Source organism: Arctopsyche grandis, chromosome 11 (genome assembly GCF_051622035.1).
Source record: "Arctopsyche grandis isolate Sample6627 chromosome 11, ASM5162203v2, whole genome shotgun sequence".
NCBI lineage: Eukaryota > Metazoa > Arthropoda > Insecta > Trichoptera > Hydropsychidae > Arctopsyche > Arctopsyche grandis.
In genome coordinates this window covers 14,267,310-14,286,231 of record NC_135365.1, presented here as the reverse complement: position 1 = coordinate 14,286,231, position 18,922 = coordinate 14,267,310, and the positions used below count along the sequence as shown (strand labels likewise).

Here is an 18,922-nt window from a genome sequence, read left to right as displayed (position 1 = left end):
AAATAAACTATGTATAATCATTATAAACACATCTTTGTTTTAATTTTACGAACCTACTCTTCAATATATAGCTCTAAACATAGAATTTGCAAAATCCGCATGGTGTTAGTAATTCGCTGTCATGGGACTGTATGTATTATATAGTGAAAAAAAACAGGACCATCATCAACAAATCATACAATCGTATGAACAATGAATAAAATTGCGTGACATCGCGTGATAATTTGATAAGTAGTTGAAAACCCGAGCGACCTTCAATCCAGTGAACATCTTAATGCAATAAAACGTTCAACGGGCAAGATATCGCTCAATCAACGTCGACGACGAATAACAAAAATAGGATTTCAAGTTCAAGACCGAGAAGATGATCGTTATTGAAAATTCATGCGGAGAAAAACAACGTAAAATAGAGATAGATAGATTCACCCAGCGTTCGTGAGAAGAGAAGGTGTTGGCTCGTATCGGAAAACAACTATAGACCAAATAAATTGGACCGGCAGTTCAAACAAGATACAAAGCTCAATTCGAATGAAAAACATACTGAGAAGTATTAACAAAAACGATATTTGAACGAGATAGCGCTCTCACAAGACCTGTCGAAATACAACGATAGATTAATAATAAATCAATATTATATTGAATTAAACAATAATGATAATACACGACGAAACTATCAATAATGTTAACAAAATAAATATATATTGTGTAAATAAATGATTCATTAAGAGAAGTGCTTACCCAAATAGTTACAGATGTATACGATACTAAGATTAGAAGCGCGCACATACTATGAATGTACATATGTGTGTATACATATTTAAAAAAGTGTATATGTTACAGTCCAAGTGTGCATTTTCCATTCATGAAAATTCTAACTTTTTCATACACTAACTCATCTGACCACATACTGTACACAAAAAAACCAATTAGTTTGTTCATGCACAAACTATTGGGCATAAGTTTAAGTATTCTCAATCGTTTGTCACATCATCTATGGTTTCACAATCGTTTGTCACATTACTCTTGGGTGCAATATTTTAAAAATTAACGGAAACGGGAATTGTAGCAACATCATAATGTGGTTTCCATAGGTTTTCCCTTTTTAATATTTAGCGTTTTGACAACTCACAAATATTTGAACAGCACAAAAGTTTTGACAATTATAAGTTTTATGCGACACTCGGTGAGTCTATTTGAAGATAGCTTTTGACTGTTATAGCACTTAAACTAAAACCAATACTTCGTATATGAACAAACTAGTGTGTTCACAAATAAACACTTGGACTGTAACATACATATGTAAGTAAATATTTCGATTTATATTGCGGATGCGGATGGCAGGAAAATGAGATTACGCACCTTCCATAAAATTGAGATCTATTTATTATGAGAAAGATAGATATTATACATTCGTATATTTGGATCATTGCGTTTGTAAACTGATCAACAGTGGCCACATAGTAGTCATTGGAAGTGATTATAAGACAGTAAATGAACAATTTTAATCATTATTTTTAAAGATCTTAATAGCATCTTTAACAGCAAAATGGTCATATCTTAATTGGATTGGAGAGTAAAATTTTTCGTCAAATAATTCAACACATAAACCAAGCACTGAAAGTGAACGGGTATTTAAATCCAAAACAAAAGAAAAACTGCATTGGTTATACCATTTAATGTTATGAATATAATTTAACATATAATTTTTCCAATTATGTACAAATGAAAAAATTATATATTATTTACAGGGTCATTGTATGTGCATTGTTTTGATGCTTCATTCAACCTTACAGCGTATAAATATAATATAATCAATTTGAAATATAAATTTTATGTTAATTTCATATGTACGTATATATTCTTATTAAAATGGGTAGTAAAACCAATGAGGAAAGCATAATTAAGCATATAAAGAAAAAATCATAAAACATTACAGGAAGTATGATAGACGTGTAGTAAACAGAGGTAAATCGAATACTTTGTTGCTATGTACCGATAATAATGATTACATTAATTGCGTAAATGCGATCCATATTTTATAAACGTCAACACTTAATCGGTTGTGAACCTCGATTGCGTGGAAAACAGTTATAAAATCTGAATCGATCGGATCGCCGAACTGAAATAATATTAGCGCATGTGATTCGATTGCACAACTGCATATTTCATACTGGAAGGATTATGCGATACGAAATCACATGATACGACATAACATGTAAAGCGACGCTGTAGTATGAAGGATGATGCCAACGAGACCGGTCAATTATGCGGCGTGTGGGTGTGGGTAGAGCTGATAAAGATGAGGAAGGACTTCGTTGCGAATTTGAATACATTTTGTCGCGTTCGTGTGATTGATTGTCACGCAAATTGGATCATTATCGTATTGGTGTGCGGAAAAAAACAAAATACGCATGCTGACGGAGTTTGGAGTGATTCTTGCGTTTAATTGACATTGGAGATAAAATGACGTATGAGCTTGGGCGATGGTCAAGGGTGCATCGAGCGTATTGACGGTCGGGAATGCAATTTTTATAAATTCTCAGTTATTTGTAATCTGCGTTTTCACTAAAGAGAATATGTAGCAGTCAGTGGCTACTCGGGGGGGGAGGGGGGGCGCAGAGATGAATTGGGCTGTAGTAGCTCCTGTTAACTAAACCGGTGACCAAATACAAGAAAAAATAGCATTCATGTTTACCATACTGGGAGGCCCGTGTGAATGACAAAATTAGTATGAATATGTACTATACTGGGAGGGCTGCAGATCCGCAGCCCAAGTAGACGAGCCGCCACTGGTATGTAGTAAGCTGTGTGACTTTCATTAGGCCAAAAATTTGAATAAATTCGATGACCTACTTCATAATCTTTCAGTTAAACAGATGAGAGTGAAAAAAGTAGCTTTTACCATTTTTTATTGGGCGGTAGAAAGCTGCGTTTGGATAGCTAGCTGTCATCGCTTCAATCTGACACAAGACTCCAATGCTATTTTTAATGAGTTTATTGATGATTTTAATCCTCTAGCTTCATGTCGCAGACATTAGCTTGCTTAAATGCTAGCGAGTCCCACGTATGTCGGTTATATATTAAAGCGATCGGTGACACGACAACTCGTTCACAGATTTTCCGTAAACCGAGGATGCGCTCCATCTCTTCCTCATCCCGTCTGTTCACCACGATCTCGTTTACTCTGCCATTACGTATGCGCCATATCTTTCACAGACCGTCTGTTCACCGATAACAGACGGTCTGTGAAAGAGATGGCTGCATACGTAATGGCATAGTAAACGAGATCTTGGTGAACAAACGGGGTGAGAAAGAGTAGCCGTATACGTAATGCCTGGAGCGCATCCTCGGTTTACGGAAAATCTGTGAACGAGTTGTCAGGTAACCGATTTTAATCCTCTAGCTTCATGTAGCAGACATTAGCTTATTATGCTAGCTAGCCCCACGTGTGTCGGTTAAATATCAAAGCGATCTACAGAGTGGAAGTGGTTCAAAATCAGATCACTAATTTTTGACGGGCAGGAATTTCATGGAACTAACAGAGTGAAATTAATAAAAAGCGAGTTTCGCATATTTTAAAGCTATGTGCAATGAGTAGACACCGGATAGTCACAGTGCTATCCATTGTTCCATTGTTGTAAATCCTTTGTAAAAAAGGTTCGGCAAACCTTTAACAATGCATTTACAACCTTTGAACAATACACGGCACCTTCTGGGTCCGGTGACTAGTAATGAGCCGGCAGAGCGAGCGAGATGGCACGACACACGGCGCGCGCGCTCTAGTGGGGAAGCATATTTTGCGTATAGGTACATAAGCTAAAAACACGAATTTTTGTGCACCGGGCCGCAGTGTGTACATACGACCTAATCTCTAATAAAGGGAAGGGAATTGTGTGATATTTTAATGCTACTGCTGATTGTATTTTAAGTTGTTATAAAATCTTTATTAGATACATGTTCATGTATGTGTGTATAGGTACATATGTTCTATGTATATTGGTCGAGTAATTCAGTGATAATTAAGTATGTAAACTTCGTGTATATCTAGCTTAATAATACATAGGCCAACGTTTATATAAAATCTCACACTGCGAACATTTTCAACTATGTACATATACATACATATGTATTACTATTTCAATGGAAATAATTATAGTAAAACATTCGTCGTTGACAAAATATCTTTGATAGCATATTTTTTTCGATTTAATGTAAATATTAAAAGTAAGAAGTTCAATTTACAAAATTTATATAATAATTTTCAAAAGCATATAATAATTTTTTTAAATCAACCATGTTTTACAAAACAGAAGTAAAAATCTACTATTTATGTACATACAAGACAATTTTGTGAGATTATTTTCAAGGTGGGAGAGAGGAGAGGGGGGGGGGTCAATAGGGCACCTTTTTCACCGTCCCAATTTATTTTCGTGCAATGTTTCAGCGATGCAACGAGTCGTGACAGTAAAAAAGTATATGTACCATTATCGAAAATAAAGAAATGTATATCTTATATAAAAATTTAAGGTTTGTTTCAAACAAATAGGAAATGATTTATGTAGCATATAAAAACACAGGTGTTTCAAATCTGTGTTCGAATATTTTTATACGAACTTTTTTTTGACCTACAACACATTGGATTAGATTCGATGTGCCTGGTTAGAATTATTTTTAAATTTTAATAGAATTTTGACCCCTCTAAATCCTAGACCCATCTAAATAATCGAATATTGGGTAGTCTTCAACCAGCGTAGTTTGAAAAACGTTTGTTAGCATACAAAAAATGTTGGGAGATATTGTGATATCGTTACACGGACCAGAATTAAAATTTGCACAGTCAATATTGACGAAATAAATCGTCGGTGTTCAAACAGAACGATGTTTATGAGGCACCGAATCTGAACGAACACTTCCAGCTCTTTAGTGATAAATGCAAAAAAGTATGATAAATCGTATTACAAATGTAATTGATATTGCCTTTTGTAATAAAGAGCTCTGAAATTGAATGAGCCTACGCAACAACATAATAAATTCATAGGCAAATATAAATAAAGAAATGCTTAATAAATTATTACACATTGATACAAAGAGAAGTAACTTTTCAATCTCTGACTTATCATATATATGTAGCTCAATGAAATCGTTAATCTTGATTAAACGATGTGCTCGTGAATGAACATAGCACATAAATCACATCTGTCAATGTAAAAAGAGACCGACATAATATTTCACGAAAGCCCTCGGTAATATGAAACGTAATCTAATAAGAAATTTTGCAATTTTCCCGGAAAATCTAGAATCTCATCCACTTAAATAAAATTCTGATTAGATACCAATAATAGACGATTTCTTTTTACGAGCTTTTCATTAATTTGTAATTACCACATCCACTCTTTCGATCGCTTTAATATTTTACCCATATATGGGAGTTAGCTCTCATTACAGAAATTGTCAGATCGACGCGATGACAGCTGGCTAATCGTGAAATATTTTTCAGCTAGCATTTTAAATCGTTTCATACTTATCATAATACTTTTTCACTCTATCGCATGTAAAATTATAAACTAATAATATAACAGCAGCATAGCTATACATAGTTAGCGTATAGGGCTAACAACTAAGGGGTCACGAGTTCGAGCCCTAACCGAGTGTTGCTCTCCAGACCTTGCATATATGTACATATGTCACTCCAGGTCGATCGTTTCCTATCAAAGCCAATTTATCTAACTTAACTTTTGAAGACAGTTCCACCAGATTGGCCACCTACCCTAATTTGAAATTATTTCAAATTAAATACAAATACAAATTTGGCCATAGGTCTCGCCTTGGGGTAACCCGTAATGTCACCATGGTAAAAATAAATAAAAAAATGCATTGTTCAAGATGCGAGTGTCAAAAATTACTCTCGCGGTATGGACAATGAAATTTTGTTAATAATTCAATATATTTTAGAAAATCTTTAAGGATTTTGGTTGTTGTGGTCTCACAACAATAGTAATATTCACAAACACGCAGTTATCTTCTCTTATCATACTTCATACTTCATAAATTCATACTTACGTATAAATAAATATTTAAATAAATGTAAAAGTAAATAGTGCATATACTATGTGTTAGTACAACAATACATCGCTTTGTATTCCAACAAATTCGTCATAAGTCGTATTCCAACGAATTCGTTCACAATAATCGTACTTTAAATTGACACTTCATATATGTATAGTTGCAAATTTTTATTAGCACTTATGTAAGTTGCATTAAAAAATGTGGAGCACAAAATCTATCAACAATGCGATGACACCAATGGATTGCGTGCAATTAAAAGTTTCGCCACAAACTGTTGAAATAGTGAAATATTGAACATACGATAAAACTTTTTGCTATCTAGATATTTGTATTGTGTAGTTGTGGCAAACGACATTAATCACAATTTAATGACAATAAACAGGGGCAGGCAGACATCCGCCATAGTGAATGTTGCAGCAGTCCTGGAATAAATTGTCCTAATCAGGATCACTTTATGTACCTCACTGCGTAGCTTGATTGTCAAAATCTGAACGTCAGACACGTAGCGGAAGCGTAGAGCTAAAAGCACTGGAATACTAATTTTATCCGACTAAGAAACGATCAATAACATCACTGAGCAAGGAGTTGTACCAGCAGAGATCAAAACACAATCCCAACGATTTTTTAAAACACAATCCCAACGATTTTTTAAAACACAATCCCAACGCCGCAAACGAAATTTTTCAATTACGATTTAGAATTAACATTTTATATACACATATGTATGTACATTTCCGTAAGGGTTTTCATACTGTATTATTTTTGAGCAGTTATGTCTAACTTGCGTTGATTTTTTTTTTACTTTCCTAAGTTCAAGATCATAAAACAAAAATGCCCTCCTAGATCCTATGAGGAAGGCTCCTATGAGCAATGCCCTCCTAGATCCTATGAGGAAGGCTCCTATGAGCAATGCCCTATGTGAGTGGCTGTAGGTAATGATGATACGAAACTAATAAAATGTAACCATTCGGCGTGACCAATATGGGTGGATAACATTATAAACATGTGTGAGGTGAGATGGATGAGAGTTGCGTAAATGTGTGATGACGATTTTGGCGCCGACAGATTTAGAAGCCCATGACCATCTCTTCCTTCGCACGGCTCTGTTTATACGATTAAGTAATTACAGGCCACCCGATGAATTTTCTCACACGGCGAATTGGTCATACGGTGAAAAGATCACACGGTGAAAAGGTCACACAGTGAAATGACCGTGAAACGAGCGCAGGGACGATGACATGATTAGCTCTGACGACTCGCATTCGCACTTGTCCATGAATACCTGCCACCCTTACACCTTTCATTCTCACATTTCCTTTTTTTATTTAATTGTTTTCGTCTAAGTAAATGCTAGATATAAAACCGGGACAACTGACTCATAGACCGGGACACAGCTGTATATATAAACCGGAACATATGGCAGCCCTAACTCCGAATACTAATAACGGGTTGGCACGATACGATACGGGTCACTCGGACGTTACTCGTAACGTCTCAAACCAATCAGTTAGTCTGGGTGCATTTATATCGTGTTAACCCGATATTACGATTGTTATAAATAAACAAGCACTAGAAACGTAGTCCAGTAAAACCGCTTAAGCCGGTTCGATCCAGTTAAGGCCTATATATAAATTTTCAAAACTTCCAATACTACAAAAATGGCCGTGTACAATATTTTTAATTGGAGTTAATTGTGTACACCGTAAATTACATTCACAAGCAGAATTTCGATGTTAACAAATGTGAACTCGTGTTTGTTTTGCATACGAACAATCATCGTACACACACGCTTGCCTGGACGAAGCCTGTCACAATAATTAAAACGAATCATTTATTGTAATTAATTACACCATGTCAATTAACGCGCCCTATCGTTTTAATTTGGAACGGTCGTAAAAAAATTAAAACAATGACATATTATTACCGGCTTTTAAAAATCATATTTACACCGGCGAACTTCTATATGAAGAAACTCGCTAGATAGTTCGCCGGTATGAATAGGAAAATATGTTGATTGGGAGTGGATCGATTTGAAATGTCAAAATGATACACATATTCCACTTAAAGAATTTCTTGCGAACAAAGCCACATTACGTGAAATATTTTCTATTAGACAGCTTTATCTAAAAGCCGAGACAGTGAAAATTGGAAATATCGATAAAACATGTACATTTCATATGTAGATATTTCAACCGGAATTAACATACATATAGCCTTTTAATAATTCACTCGGAGTATGTTTGTAGATATGTTCACACATAAACATATATGTAAAATACACATAACAATTTGATTCACATTCCTAGATAACATTAAAAATTATTTGGGACATTTTGATACATATAACAGGAGAAAATTTAATGAATAATATATTTTTAAATGCAATACTCATATTATATGGAAAAGAGTAGTATTAAAGTGCAGACACACATATTGGTACACGGCACGTAATTTTTTTTAGACAGTTTTGCACATGCAAAAAAGTCTGTGCCATCGCGATCTTTCCAAAGCTCACCTCCTGGAGTGTTTTCGGTGATTTTCGGATGTTATCCTTGTATTGGCATAGGTTTGACAGTGATCGACAACGGTGATTCCCATATTTGAACAAATGTAGGAAATAACTTATCGAAATAATAAAATCGTACGAATTAACAATGACATGAAGACATTAGCAATAATTAAAAATTAACAATGACATGACATAGGTTTGACAGCTGGAGTCACCTAGACGTGCCGTGAGTATGTTCTTAGCATTAGGTATGCATTTTTATATAAGCTTGTAATTGAATTAGTGGAATACCCCAAAATTGCTTGGGCGGATGAAAGTTGAAAATAAAAAACTTTTTTTATAAAATTTGATATGACGGTATCAGTATATATACTCAATTTGGTGGTTCTGGATTGAAAGCTGTATATTTGCATAGCGAATTAAAAGCAAACATTAACGTTTTATGTAGTAGATGATGTCATCTACATATGTATGTACATATGTATGCGATACGAAGTCCTAATGTTATACCAATCTAGTTCGAAACACGTTAAAAGAATTCGCAGTTAACATTTCCTATAGAAAAACAAATTTACATTACATTTCTATCCACAATTGCCATAGCTCTCGCTATTTCTCGAACATCACGCAATGAAACAAAACCGATGAAATTTTAACGATCGAAGCGAATAAATATTTACGTATTAAATTTTCTCGACACGCATACATAAGCGAGCAACACAGAAAAATCTATGACCAATAGTAATGATAAATTTGAATTTTCAGACTTACCAGGCATGAAATGCAGTAATATAGCGGTGACAGGATATAGTGAAGGGCTGTATGTGATGTCAGGACAAGCATATCCCAGTACTGAAACGACCCTGTCGGCCACGGCTCGTCCTTTTCTTGTCAGATGGTAGCCGAGACAGTGAGTGGATTCCACGAATGGAGGCAGCATGATGGGTTTGTCAGGTAATTCCGTAGTTCCAAAGACCTAAAACGAAAACAAAGCAATAAAAATCAATCAAAAAATAGACATACGTTTAAAAACTGTTAAATGCCAGGTGAAGATACGATGAAACTAGAGATATTGCATGTACAGTAAGTTAGAGTTGAAAGAAAATGATGGAGTTAACTTCTACATGGATTATATACGCAAATTTCCAAGTGATTTCGTTCTCAATATATCCATTTGAAAGATCTAATCTTCGTCTCTTTTTTTCCTTCCTAAGTAGGTGGCCTTCAAATGAGTTGGGGTGTATGACGAAAAGCAAAATAAGTCATTTGAACTAAATATTTTTATTAGGAAGATGGATGCAATCTTTAGATTATTCATACAATTGATTATGATCACGTGTTCCAACCTTAATCGTACGCAAAACCAATATTTTCAAATCCGATATTTCAACATATTGTTGGTGAAAATCATTTATAAAATCTATACGTCTCATTCTATCTCATCAAAAAATATACATATCGATGGGCAAGTGCATAGATATTGTATGTCCATTTGTGAATTTGTATCGATTTTTAAGTTTGTAGATATTGGAATAATTCAGGTTTTTCCTTTCAAGGTCATTTATGTGGTATACATAAATTACCTTGAAAAAATTACCTCGTTCATGAACGTACTCGTTTGTTCATACTTGAATTATTGGATAAGTATGTACTAACAGTCAAACGCTATCTTCAAATATAATCAATAGGTGTCTTCTAGCAGTCAAAACTAGGGTAGGGTAACCAATTCCAAACTAGGGTAAGAATACATACATAGAGGATGGGACAAACGATTGAAAATACTTAAAATTATGCCTAATTGTTTGTGCATGAACAAACTAGTTCGTTTGTCAATTTATTATTTTGTGTACACTATAACTGGCCAGATTGGTTCGTGAATGAACAAACTAGTATGTTCATGAACGAAGGAAATGTAAAATTGGACTGCAACATATGCACGTTGATCTATCTACAAGTACCTACAGTGAAATATTGATAAAAATATTGAATGGGGTGTAAGAAGGATCTCAAACTGTAAACAAACAAAAGAAAATATATAAAAATATCAAACAAAACTTGTATTGATTAAGTCATTACAAGTACACGAAAATCCGACGTTCAAAATTTATTGTCTCGGTTGAATTTGAATAGGCAATGATAAGATGTTATCGGTTTACATATTTCTGATAGCAATATATAAACGTAAGCACTTGAATTATTTTTTACATAACAATTCGAATTAAAAAGTACTGAACTCATCTTACGTATGTATAGATGTATGTAATTCTGCGAAACGCGAGATGATTCTACAGGTAGCTAACGACAGAAAAGATGATGAATAAAACGCACGCAATGTTTATTACAAAGCCGGTTTCGCCACATTGACAGGTAGCAAAAAAAATGTGTTGACAATATTCAAGACTTTTACAATAGTAAATAATCTACTTCAGAAATAGACTGTGAGCAAATAATTAACCAAGATTGCATACGTATCTATAAGATACGACACAAAAAAAAACATTGTGCAATAAAGCTTTAGATATGGATATCCGACAGACTAATAGAGCAATTGATGGATCAAAATAATCCATCAATTCTAATGCATCCATTGAAAATACGCCGAAGCAAATGACAGTAATTTTATTGTTGATATTATAAAATTGCAAAATATGCTAAAATAGTTCTGATATTATGTATATTTGAACGGAATATAAAATGCATCGTCACCCCATATGCATATTTAAATTCGTTCGCAATATACATATGTACATAATACGTCAGTGTGAAAAATTATACCTAATATAAAACACGCAATGTTTATTTGCCAAAAATTTAATACGAAGAGGGGTTGAAAAAAGTCCCGAGAAAACCGCTTACATCTGCTACGAACTGTCAGGACGATAATTAAATTATGACGACCATGATGACGACGTGTACAAATTTGATGTATTCAATGGCACACAATACATGTATGCATGTACCTGCTCTCAAGTACATTGTTGAATATTTCCGCCATATTATCAAACAAATTATAATTTGCGCATCAATGTTTGGCTAACCGCTGAAAAACATCTTTGGTCAGTACGATTCAATACGCTTTCGCTATAGCGGAGGTTTTTAAATGACTGTAAAACAAAAATAATTTCAGATACATAGAAAATTTGGTGGTGAACAGAATTGTGAAGGGACTTTGAGTATCTCAGACTTGGTGGATCCACCAAAATGGTGCACTTCAATTTGCAACGAGAAGAAAATCGGCAAAATACGCGTTTAGAAACTATGATTAGGTATTTTTGGGTTGATCTCAAGCATGCATACAGGCTAGCTCTCAACCGCCTCATACTTTTGAAATATTTGTACGAGTTATAAGCAAACTTAGGCGGCGAGGATTCCGCCATAAAATAAAAATATACCTCTCCATTAACGTGCACAGCAAGAGAATAGAAAAATCATGGTTGACAATAGTGAATCATTTTTAATGCCAAAAGCATCATCCCAACGCCGATTTTTGCTTATAAGCAAGGTCGATGGGAGGGTGGGGGGAACAGTACAAATTCCTGGTTCCCCCTCTGATATGGTAAGCGATGTAAGCGAAGCCTGCAAATTCCCATCTGCCCAGAGGTGACGAATTCGTTGACAAAATTCCGTCATAAATAAAAAAAATATATATTTTATATTTCTTTTTTCTGATCAACTTGATATTTTTTCCACGTAAAATATGTATATATTTCGTCTAAAATATATGTACTTATTAAAATATATGTACTTATTTTGAATAATTAAATTTTAATTTTCTCTTAGCGCATAAGCCTTTACGGATCGAGTTTTATGTCATACTCAACGATATGATTGGCAGCATTAAGATTGACAGAGAAGGAGATGAAGTTAGAGAAGAAGAAAAATTATTTAATGTACATACATATATGTATGTATGTATATTATATGACCATTTCCCATTCATTTATTTATTTATAAAAGTTTAGCTATCTAGCTAATTTAAAAATACATACTTAATTACTTAACTCTAAAATCTTAAATATAAATCTATATATATATATATATATATATATATATATATATATATATATATATATATATATATATATATATATATATATATATATTATATATATATATATATATATATATATATATATATATATATATATATATATATATATATATATATATATATATATATGTATGTACTGTCCCTCACAGAGGTGTCAACTCGCACCTCGCAAGAATGCATCCACGGTCTTAGAAGACCTGACGCATTCAAGGAGGGCATTGTACATGAGCACACCCCTGTGAAAAACACCCCCAGCTGTCTTATTTTTTCTTACTCTCCTTACAACTAGTTTGTCCTTATTTCTAGTATAAAAACTATGTACATATATCTCTATATGTACATAATTGTAGTTAAAGAGAGATTTTGCCATTTTTAAAAATGACATTTTAAATCTGTGCAAGAGTTTTAAACAGGTTGGAATAGTAGAAATGGAATAGATCATAGGATTTTAAATATTTAAGAGGGTGAAGAACCTTCCTTCCAAGTGAAATGTGCAACATGTTACAGCACTGTTGAATGCCACGTGTTGCACGTTTTTACCCTTGATGCGAACGAAAACATTGAATTTAAAGTACATCCAATAAAATTATGTACATTAATTTTGAGCAAAAACTGTGGTGGAATGTCAATACATCAATTGTTCAAGGTTTGTACTGAGAAATATCAATTGTTCATTGACGATTTATAAAGAAAAACAAAACAATAAATCCATAACATGTCGCGTATGCTAGCTAGCGTTTGTTTTTCAAAGTCAAAATTCTTCGGAACGCTTTTTAAGAAACGCTGCTTCTACGACATTCGCCATATGGAATATTGATGCAATGCGAACAATACAATATTGGCACAACATAACAAATTAGGCTAATTGTTTCATGAATATTTTGCAGAATCTTTGCATAGACGACGCACATAATGTCTTTGCTTATTTCAAGACGGCTCTTGAACACCTTTCAATACCCACGCAGATGGAACTCTAATGAAAACAGATGGATCAAATAAAACCCACTGATGGATCAAAGCTCATCCAACCCAATTCAATTCCTGACCAGCTTGGACAAATTTCTTTCAAATTCTTGTATTCATCAATCCATATTTCGGTCAGTCATCCTTACATTCTCTTATTAGACTTATTAGACAGTACACTTGAGCATACCTTTTCAATCTCTGATAACATAGAGCAACAAAGAAAATCACTAAACAATCTTTATTACGTTTGATCCATTGAATTCGAATATCATAATGATTTTTGTTGGTTTACTCTCGTTTATGAGACATAATCGTTTAAAAAACTTGAACTCAAAATGTAGTATCGCTTTGCTCAAATGGAGTATTGGAATAAATATTCATATGTTGTTTCTATTGATTGTGATTTTTTTTGTTGCATTAAAATTCTCTATCTAGCGAATTTTAAAAGCCAAAAATTTATGTATTTTTAAACATTTTTTCCCGTGATATTTTGAGTTTATTTCACTATTTTTTGATTTTACCACGTTTATAAGGATTGGTTTTATATATATACAAAAAAAATATTATAAAAATGTATAAAATTTATTAAAGTACTCACTCATAAAGGGTTGGTTCCATTAAGCAGAATCATGTATACATAAATAATTTCTTTAGACCTTGATTGATCTGAAAATTGAGATCGGACCCGCACCATTCGAGCGTCAGTTAAAATATATCGGTTAAACTTTGAATTAGTGCGATGCAGTTTTACACGCGACTAAACAATCTTTTGAACACAAACAATAAAACTGCTCAACTCAAGGTGAGGCGTTTCGTTACAGACATCCGTGACGATTGATAATTAACGAGCTCTAATTAAAATTCATTAAACGAACGATAAAATCGTCTCTAATTATAGAGGAACGACGCCTCCGAATTGTATAAAAATTGCACAAAATGAACGATCCTACGATTTTTTTGTTCTAAAAAATATCCCCCAATAATCCTCATCATCAACCAAGTTACACAAAGCAAACCTTTTCAAACACAGCCACAATCATTATCTCTGAAAAACAGCTCGAGGTCGACACACACTCGAACGTTCAATGCATATGCAATAAATATGGCGACAAATAAAATTTTCATTATGGCTGCAATTGATCAAACCGATATATAACGTGGCTCTTTTTAAAATACAAATCCAACACGTAAAACAATCAACGAAACAGAAGCATTAGAAAATTTCTTAGAATAAATTCAATAAAATCAAAATGCAAAGTACACACACCTTTGATAAGGAACATGAGTAATTGTATCAAATTAAATCATATCTAAAGATGCGTGTATGTAGTTAGTGAGTACATGAAAACTGTTCGGCGTAAGAATGACATTGTATAATACAAAACAAAGATAGGTAATCAACAGGTTGGCTATTTCGGTCGTCGTCAAACGCTCGCGTAGTTTTCCTACGATTTTCATTAATGTTTTTTTTTTTTTGTTCGAAAATATACAGACTGTCCTTCGAATATGACGCTTGAACACATAAGACACATTTACCTATTCAAAACTTTAACCTAAGCTGACTGCATCAATTTTAACAGGACGATTCATGATTTCCAAGTAATACGTTATCAATGGCATGTTGCAACACTGACGTAATTCAACATCAATAGAAAAAAATAAAATTATACATTAAAATGGATTTCATACGGATACAATATATGCATAAATAAAGTCATCGATCTATAAAAGTACCTGTAAGAAATTACATTCCGAGAAAAGTAATCGAATTGAGGCCAATCAAGGACGACCATACGTCATGTTATTGCCTTCGGACCGTGATGTTTACAAAACTAAATGACGACATACTGATTCAAGAGTTGTATTCGATTGATTTTACATACCACTGTAGATATGATGTAAATATATGTAACTCTTAGGAGCCTATCTTCCTTGTTACAGTTTGTAGCCGTTTTAAAACCATTCCAAAATGATGGATATACAAAATAGTTTTCGACGAGCCCATGCTAACAAGATGGTAAACATTCCCAATAAACGTAGCAATTAAAGAAGTGACCCCAAATGACTCAACAACGGGAAGGACATCAGACGACGATGACGGGTCGGTTAGAAATAATAAACATTCAGATAACAATAGTTTCGTTAATATACAAGGCATGCTTCGACATTTCGGCACTAATACGTGTGACCCAGGCTTAAAGCTGCCAAAATTTTTCTTACATTACTAAGATTTCGATTTTGTATCATAACATAATCCATTAGACTCTAATTAAACAGCTACATATGAATATTAAATTGAATCGAGTAATTAGTAGCAATAAGTCTGCCTGGTGCTAACAGTCACTGATAAATGTAACTATTGTTAATTCCAAATATGTGCCAAAGCAAATGAACAAAAAAACGATGAAGTAAATTTATCTTTGTAATATACGAATTATTTGAATTAGTCTTGCGTACATATGAGTGTAGATTGCCGATGGCTGGTATACAGGAAATACATAGATAAAATACAATCAACTCTTCTATAACTCGCTGGATCTGGTTCAGAAAATGTCATGAGGAATGAAAATTTAAAAAAAAAGTGAAAATATAAGATGACGTTATATTTTGTATCATGTTTTCGCTTCTAGGACATTTCAGCACATGGCCATTTCATCGCCGACAGATAAAAAAAAAAATATATATATATATATATATATATATATATATATATATATATATATATATATATATATATATATATATATATATATATATATGAGAGATAATGAGAGCCCATAATGCAAATTTTATAATTTTATAAGATACTAGCTGAACCCGGCATGCGTTGCAATTCCACAATAAAGCATGCAATTCCCGTTCCCATTCCCGAGTTAAAGTCGTGGTAATTTGACTTATCCACCGTTTAGCAGCGGGAAAACACAGGCGGCGAACAAATTTGAAATTATTCAATTGTTTGGTTATTTTACCCTAACAAGCAGGTGTCGACGCGAAAACATTTGAAATTATTGCGTTGCAATGCCACTCATTCCCGTTTTTGGGCGTTTTTTTTTTTACAGAAACCATCGCGGACATGCACACAATAACTCACGTACGTTTCGTCGCAATCGGTTGAATGGTATAGGATTGCATAAGTGACAGACAGACAGACAAACATTGATTTTTATATATACATATATAGATATATAGACAGTGTGAAAAAGTAATAGGCGTTTAAACAATTAATATCTGACAAAACGAGAGGGTGGCGGAAAGTCAAACACATAAGGTTACTGACCGCTAAACGTCAAGATGACCAAAATGTTTGCATTTTTAAACGTGTCTATTACGATTTTTTTGCACCATCGAACTATCAGGAATCGATTTAAATTTCCATCGTTGAACGATCAAAACGATCGGAAGAGTGTAGGAATATATACTGAATCGTTAGCGAAGTGAATCATTAATTATATGAGGGTTGTTTGTACAATGAGCACGATGGTTGTGTAATTTTTGGTATTAAATGAAGTTGAGACGATTAAATTGATGAAATGGAGGCATACCTGATTGACCATATCCCAGTAGAAGCCGTCCAGCATGGACCTGCTGTGCTGGTGTTGTCTGCACAGCAAAGGCCACAGCTGCGACCGCATACTGCTGTTGATGGGCCAGGAGTTCTCCCTGATGAGCAGTTTGACATCGCGCTTCCGCCCCTGCTGCAGCAGGGTCTGCACCTCGGCGAAAGTCTTCAGAGGCAGCCGCTTACCTGCATAAGGAACGAGGGGTAAGCAATTGGTGAAGCAGGCCGCGGGGGGCGAATCGACCACGTCGAAGGTGCTCCCGTAGGCACGAGCGGCTGTGCCCCCGTAGCCCCCATTGCCGACGGGGGCGTCCTCCTCATCCTCGTCCGACTGGTAACAGTCAACGTCGTGTTCGCGAAAAGTTTTCAACTCAATGAGCATCGCATGTCTACGCGTCCGTCTCGGCACGACAGCGCGACCAGCCGCGCCCGCCACACTGATTAGATACCGCGGCCTTTACAGGTGAGGCTGCTGCACCACTACAACACACCGGAGACACGTGACATCGCGGATATTCATCTTTTTATTTTGAGGTGATTGCGCGCCAAAATAGTGTACGTGCGAATTTTCGCGTGCTAGGCCGGGTGTGCTGATTGGCCGCGATAATGGAAGTGCTCATAGAAATAGATAGATGCGAGACAAATTGGCCGCATATCATAGATCAAACGCTAGCTGAAGGTTGTAGTGTGTGTACAACTGTCCCTTGTTATACGCGGTGGGAAAAACCGCGTAATTATCTTTCACCATTGAACTATGTATGTATAAAAATCGATTGAAATACCCATCGTTGAGCAAACAGCGCAAAATGGCAAAGTTTCAAAACGATTAGAAGACTACGAATTTTAGCTCAATCTTTTGCGAAAGCAAACTAATAAGAGGCTAATATGTAAAAAGTAAAATTAGTGATAGTGTCCCTGTTCAAAATTATTAAACCAGTCGATATGAGATGCGGGCTGCAGCCCTCCCAGTATAGTATAGTAGTCGCCTGTTGCTCGGGGCATCAAGCTCCCCAACCAGATCTCTGTTAACTTGGATTTGTTCAATCTAAAATATGCTGATCTGGTCGAGGAATTTTTTAATTTTTAGGTCGTAAATGTGTTTTCACATTTAATTTCTCATATTTCGTTATATTTTTTTTATTTTTGTTCTTTATATTATTTTCATGCTTTTTATTGTTTACATTTTATTACATTTTGATATTTAATTTTTAATTCTGTATCTGTTGTTCTTTCATGTATATACATACATATGCCTAGCTATAGTGACGCCCTGGAGTTTATCTGTAATGTCACTATAGCTTAACTGTAATAAATAAATAAAAATAACATGTAATAAATAAATAAATATGCATGTCAACGAGCTACTACAGCCTAAGTCATCTCCCCCCCCTCCCCCACTGAATTCTCACGAGCCGCCACTGAAGTGTTAACCCTTATTCGAATAAGGTGGGTCCATCGGATCCACTCACCTCTTAAAATTTCAATCATTCAATTATAGACAAAAATTGGTTGAAATCCTCTACTTTCTTTATTGACTAATTGCCTTATTTTTTATTATAATAAAAAAATTAAGACATACGCTAATTAGAAAAAAATAAAACAAATTTTTGCAATGCGACCAGATAGAAGTGTCCATTGGACCTTAGTAGGTCAATCTTAGTTCCATGTCAAGTATTTAGTATAAAATAAACAATAATATAAGAATATTTTATATCCAAAGAAAACCTTGTTTTCAATCAATTCATTCCATTCGTCTAATTATGAGTCGGAA

The 18,922-nt window shown here is 34.4% G+C and overlaps 1 protein-coding gene across 7 annotated transcripts in view; it reads right to left on the bottom strand.

Annotated features, from left to right (window-relative positions):
- The window catches only part of sky (GTPase-activating protein skywalker), a 68,410-nt gene that overhangs the window by 39,644 nt on the left and 9,844 nt on the right, over nucleotides 1-18,922 (bottom strand). For 5 of the 7 annotated variants that reach the window (XM_077440793.1, XM_077440792.1, XM_077440796.1 and 2 more), the window contains exons 1-2: nucleotides 17,135-18,504; nucleotides 9,347-9,551 (exon numbers count right to left, since the gene is read on the bottom strand). In XM_077440793.1, the coding sequence (XP_077296919.1) occupies nucleotides 9,347-9,551; nucleotides 17,135-17,533 (604 nt within the window). In that variant the 5' untranslated portion in view covers nucleotides 17,534-18,504. Of the gene's footprint in view, nucleotides 1-9,346; nucleotides 9,552-17,134; nucleotides 18,505-18,922 lie in introns of those variants that run through there. The other 2 variants (XM_077440798.1, XM_077440795.1) reach the window with 1 other exon arrangement.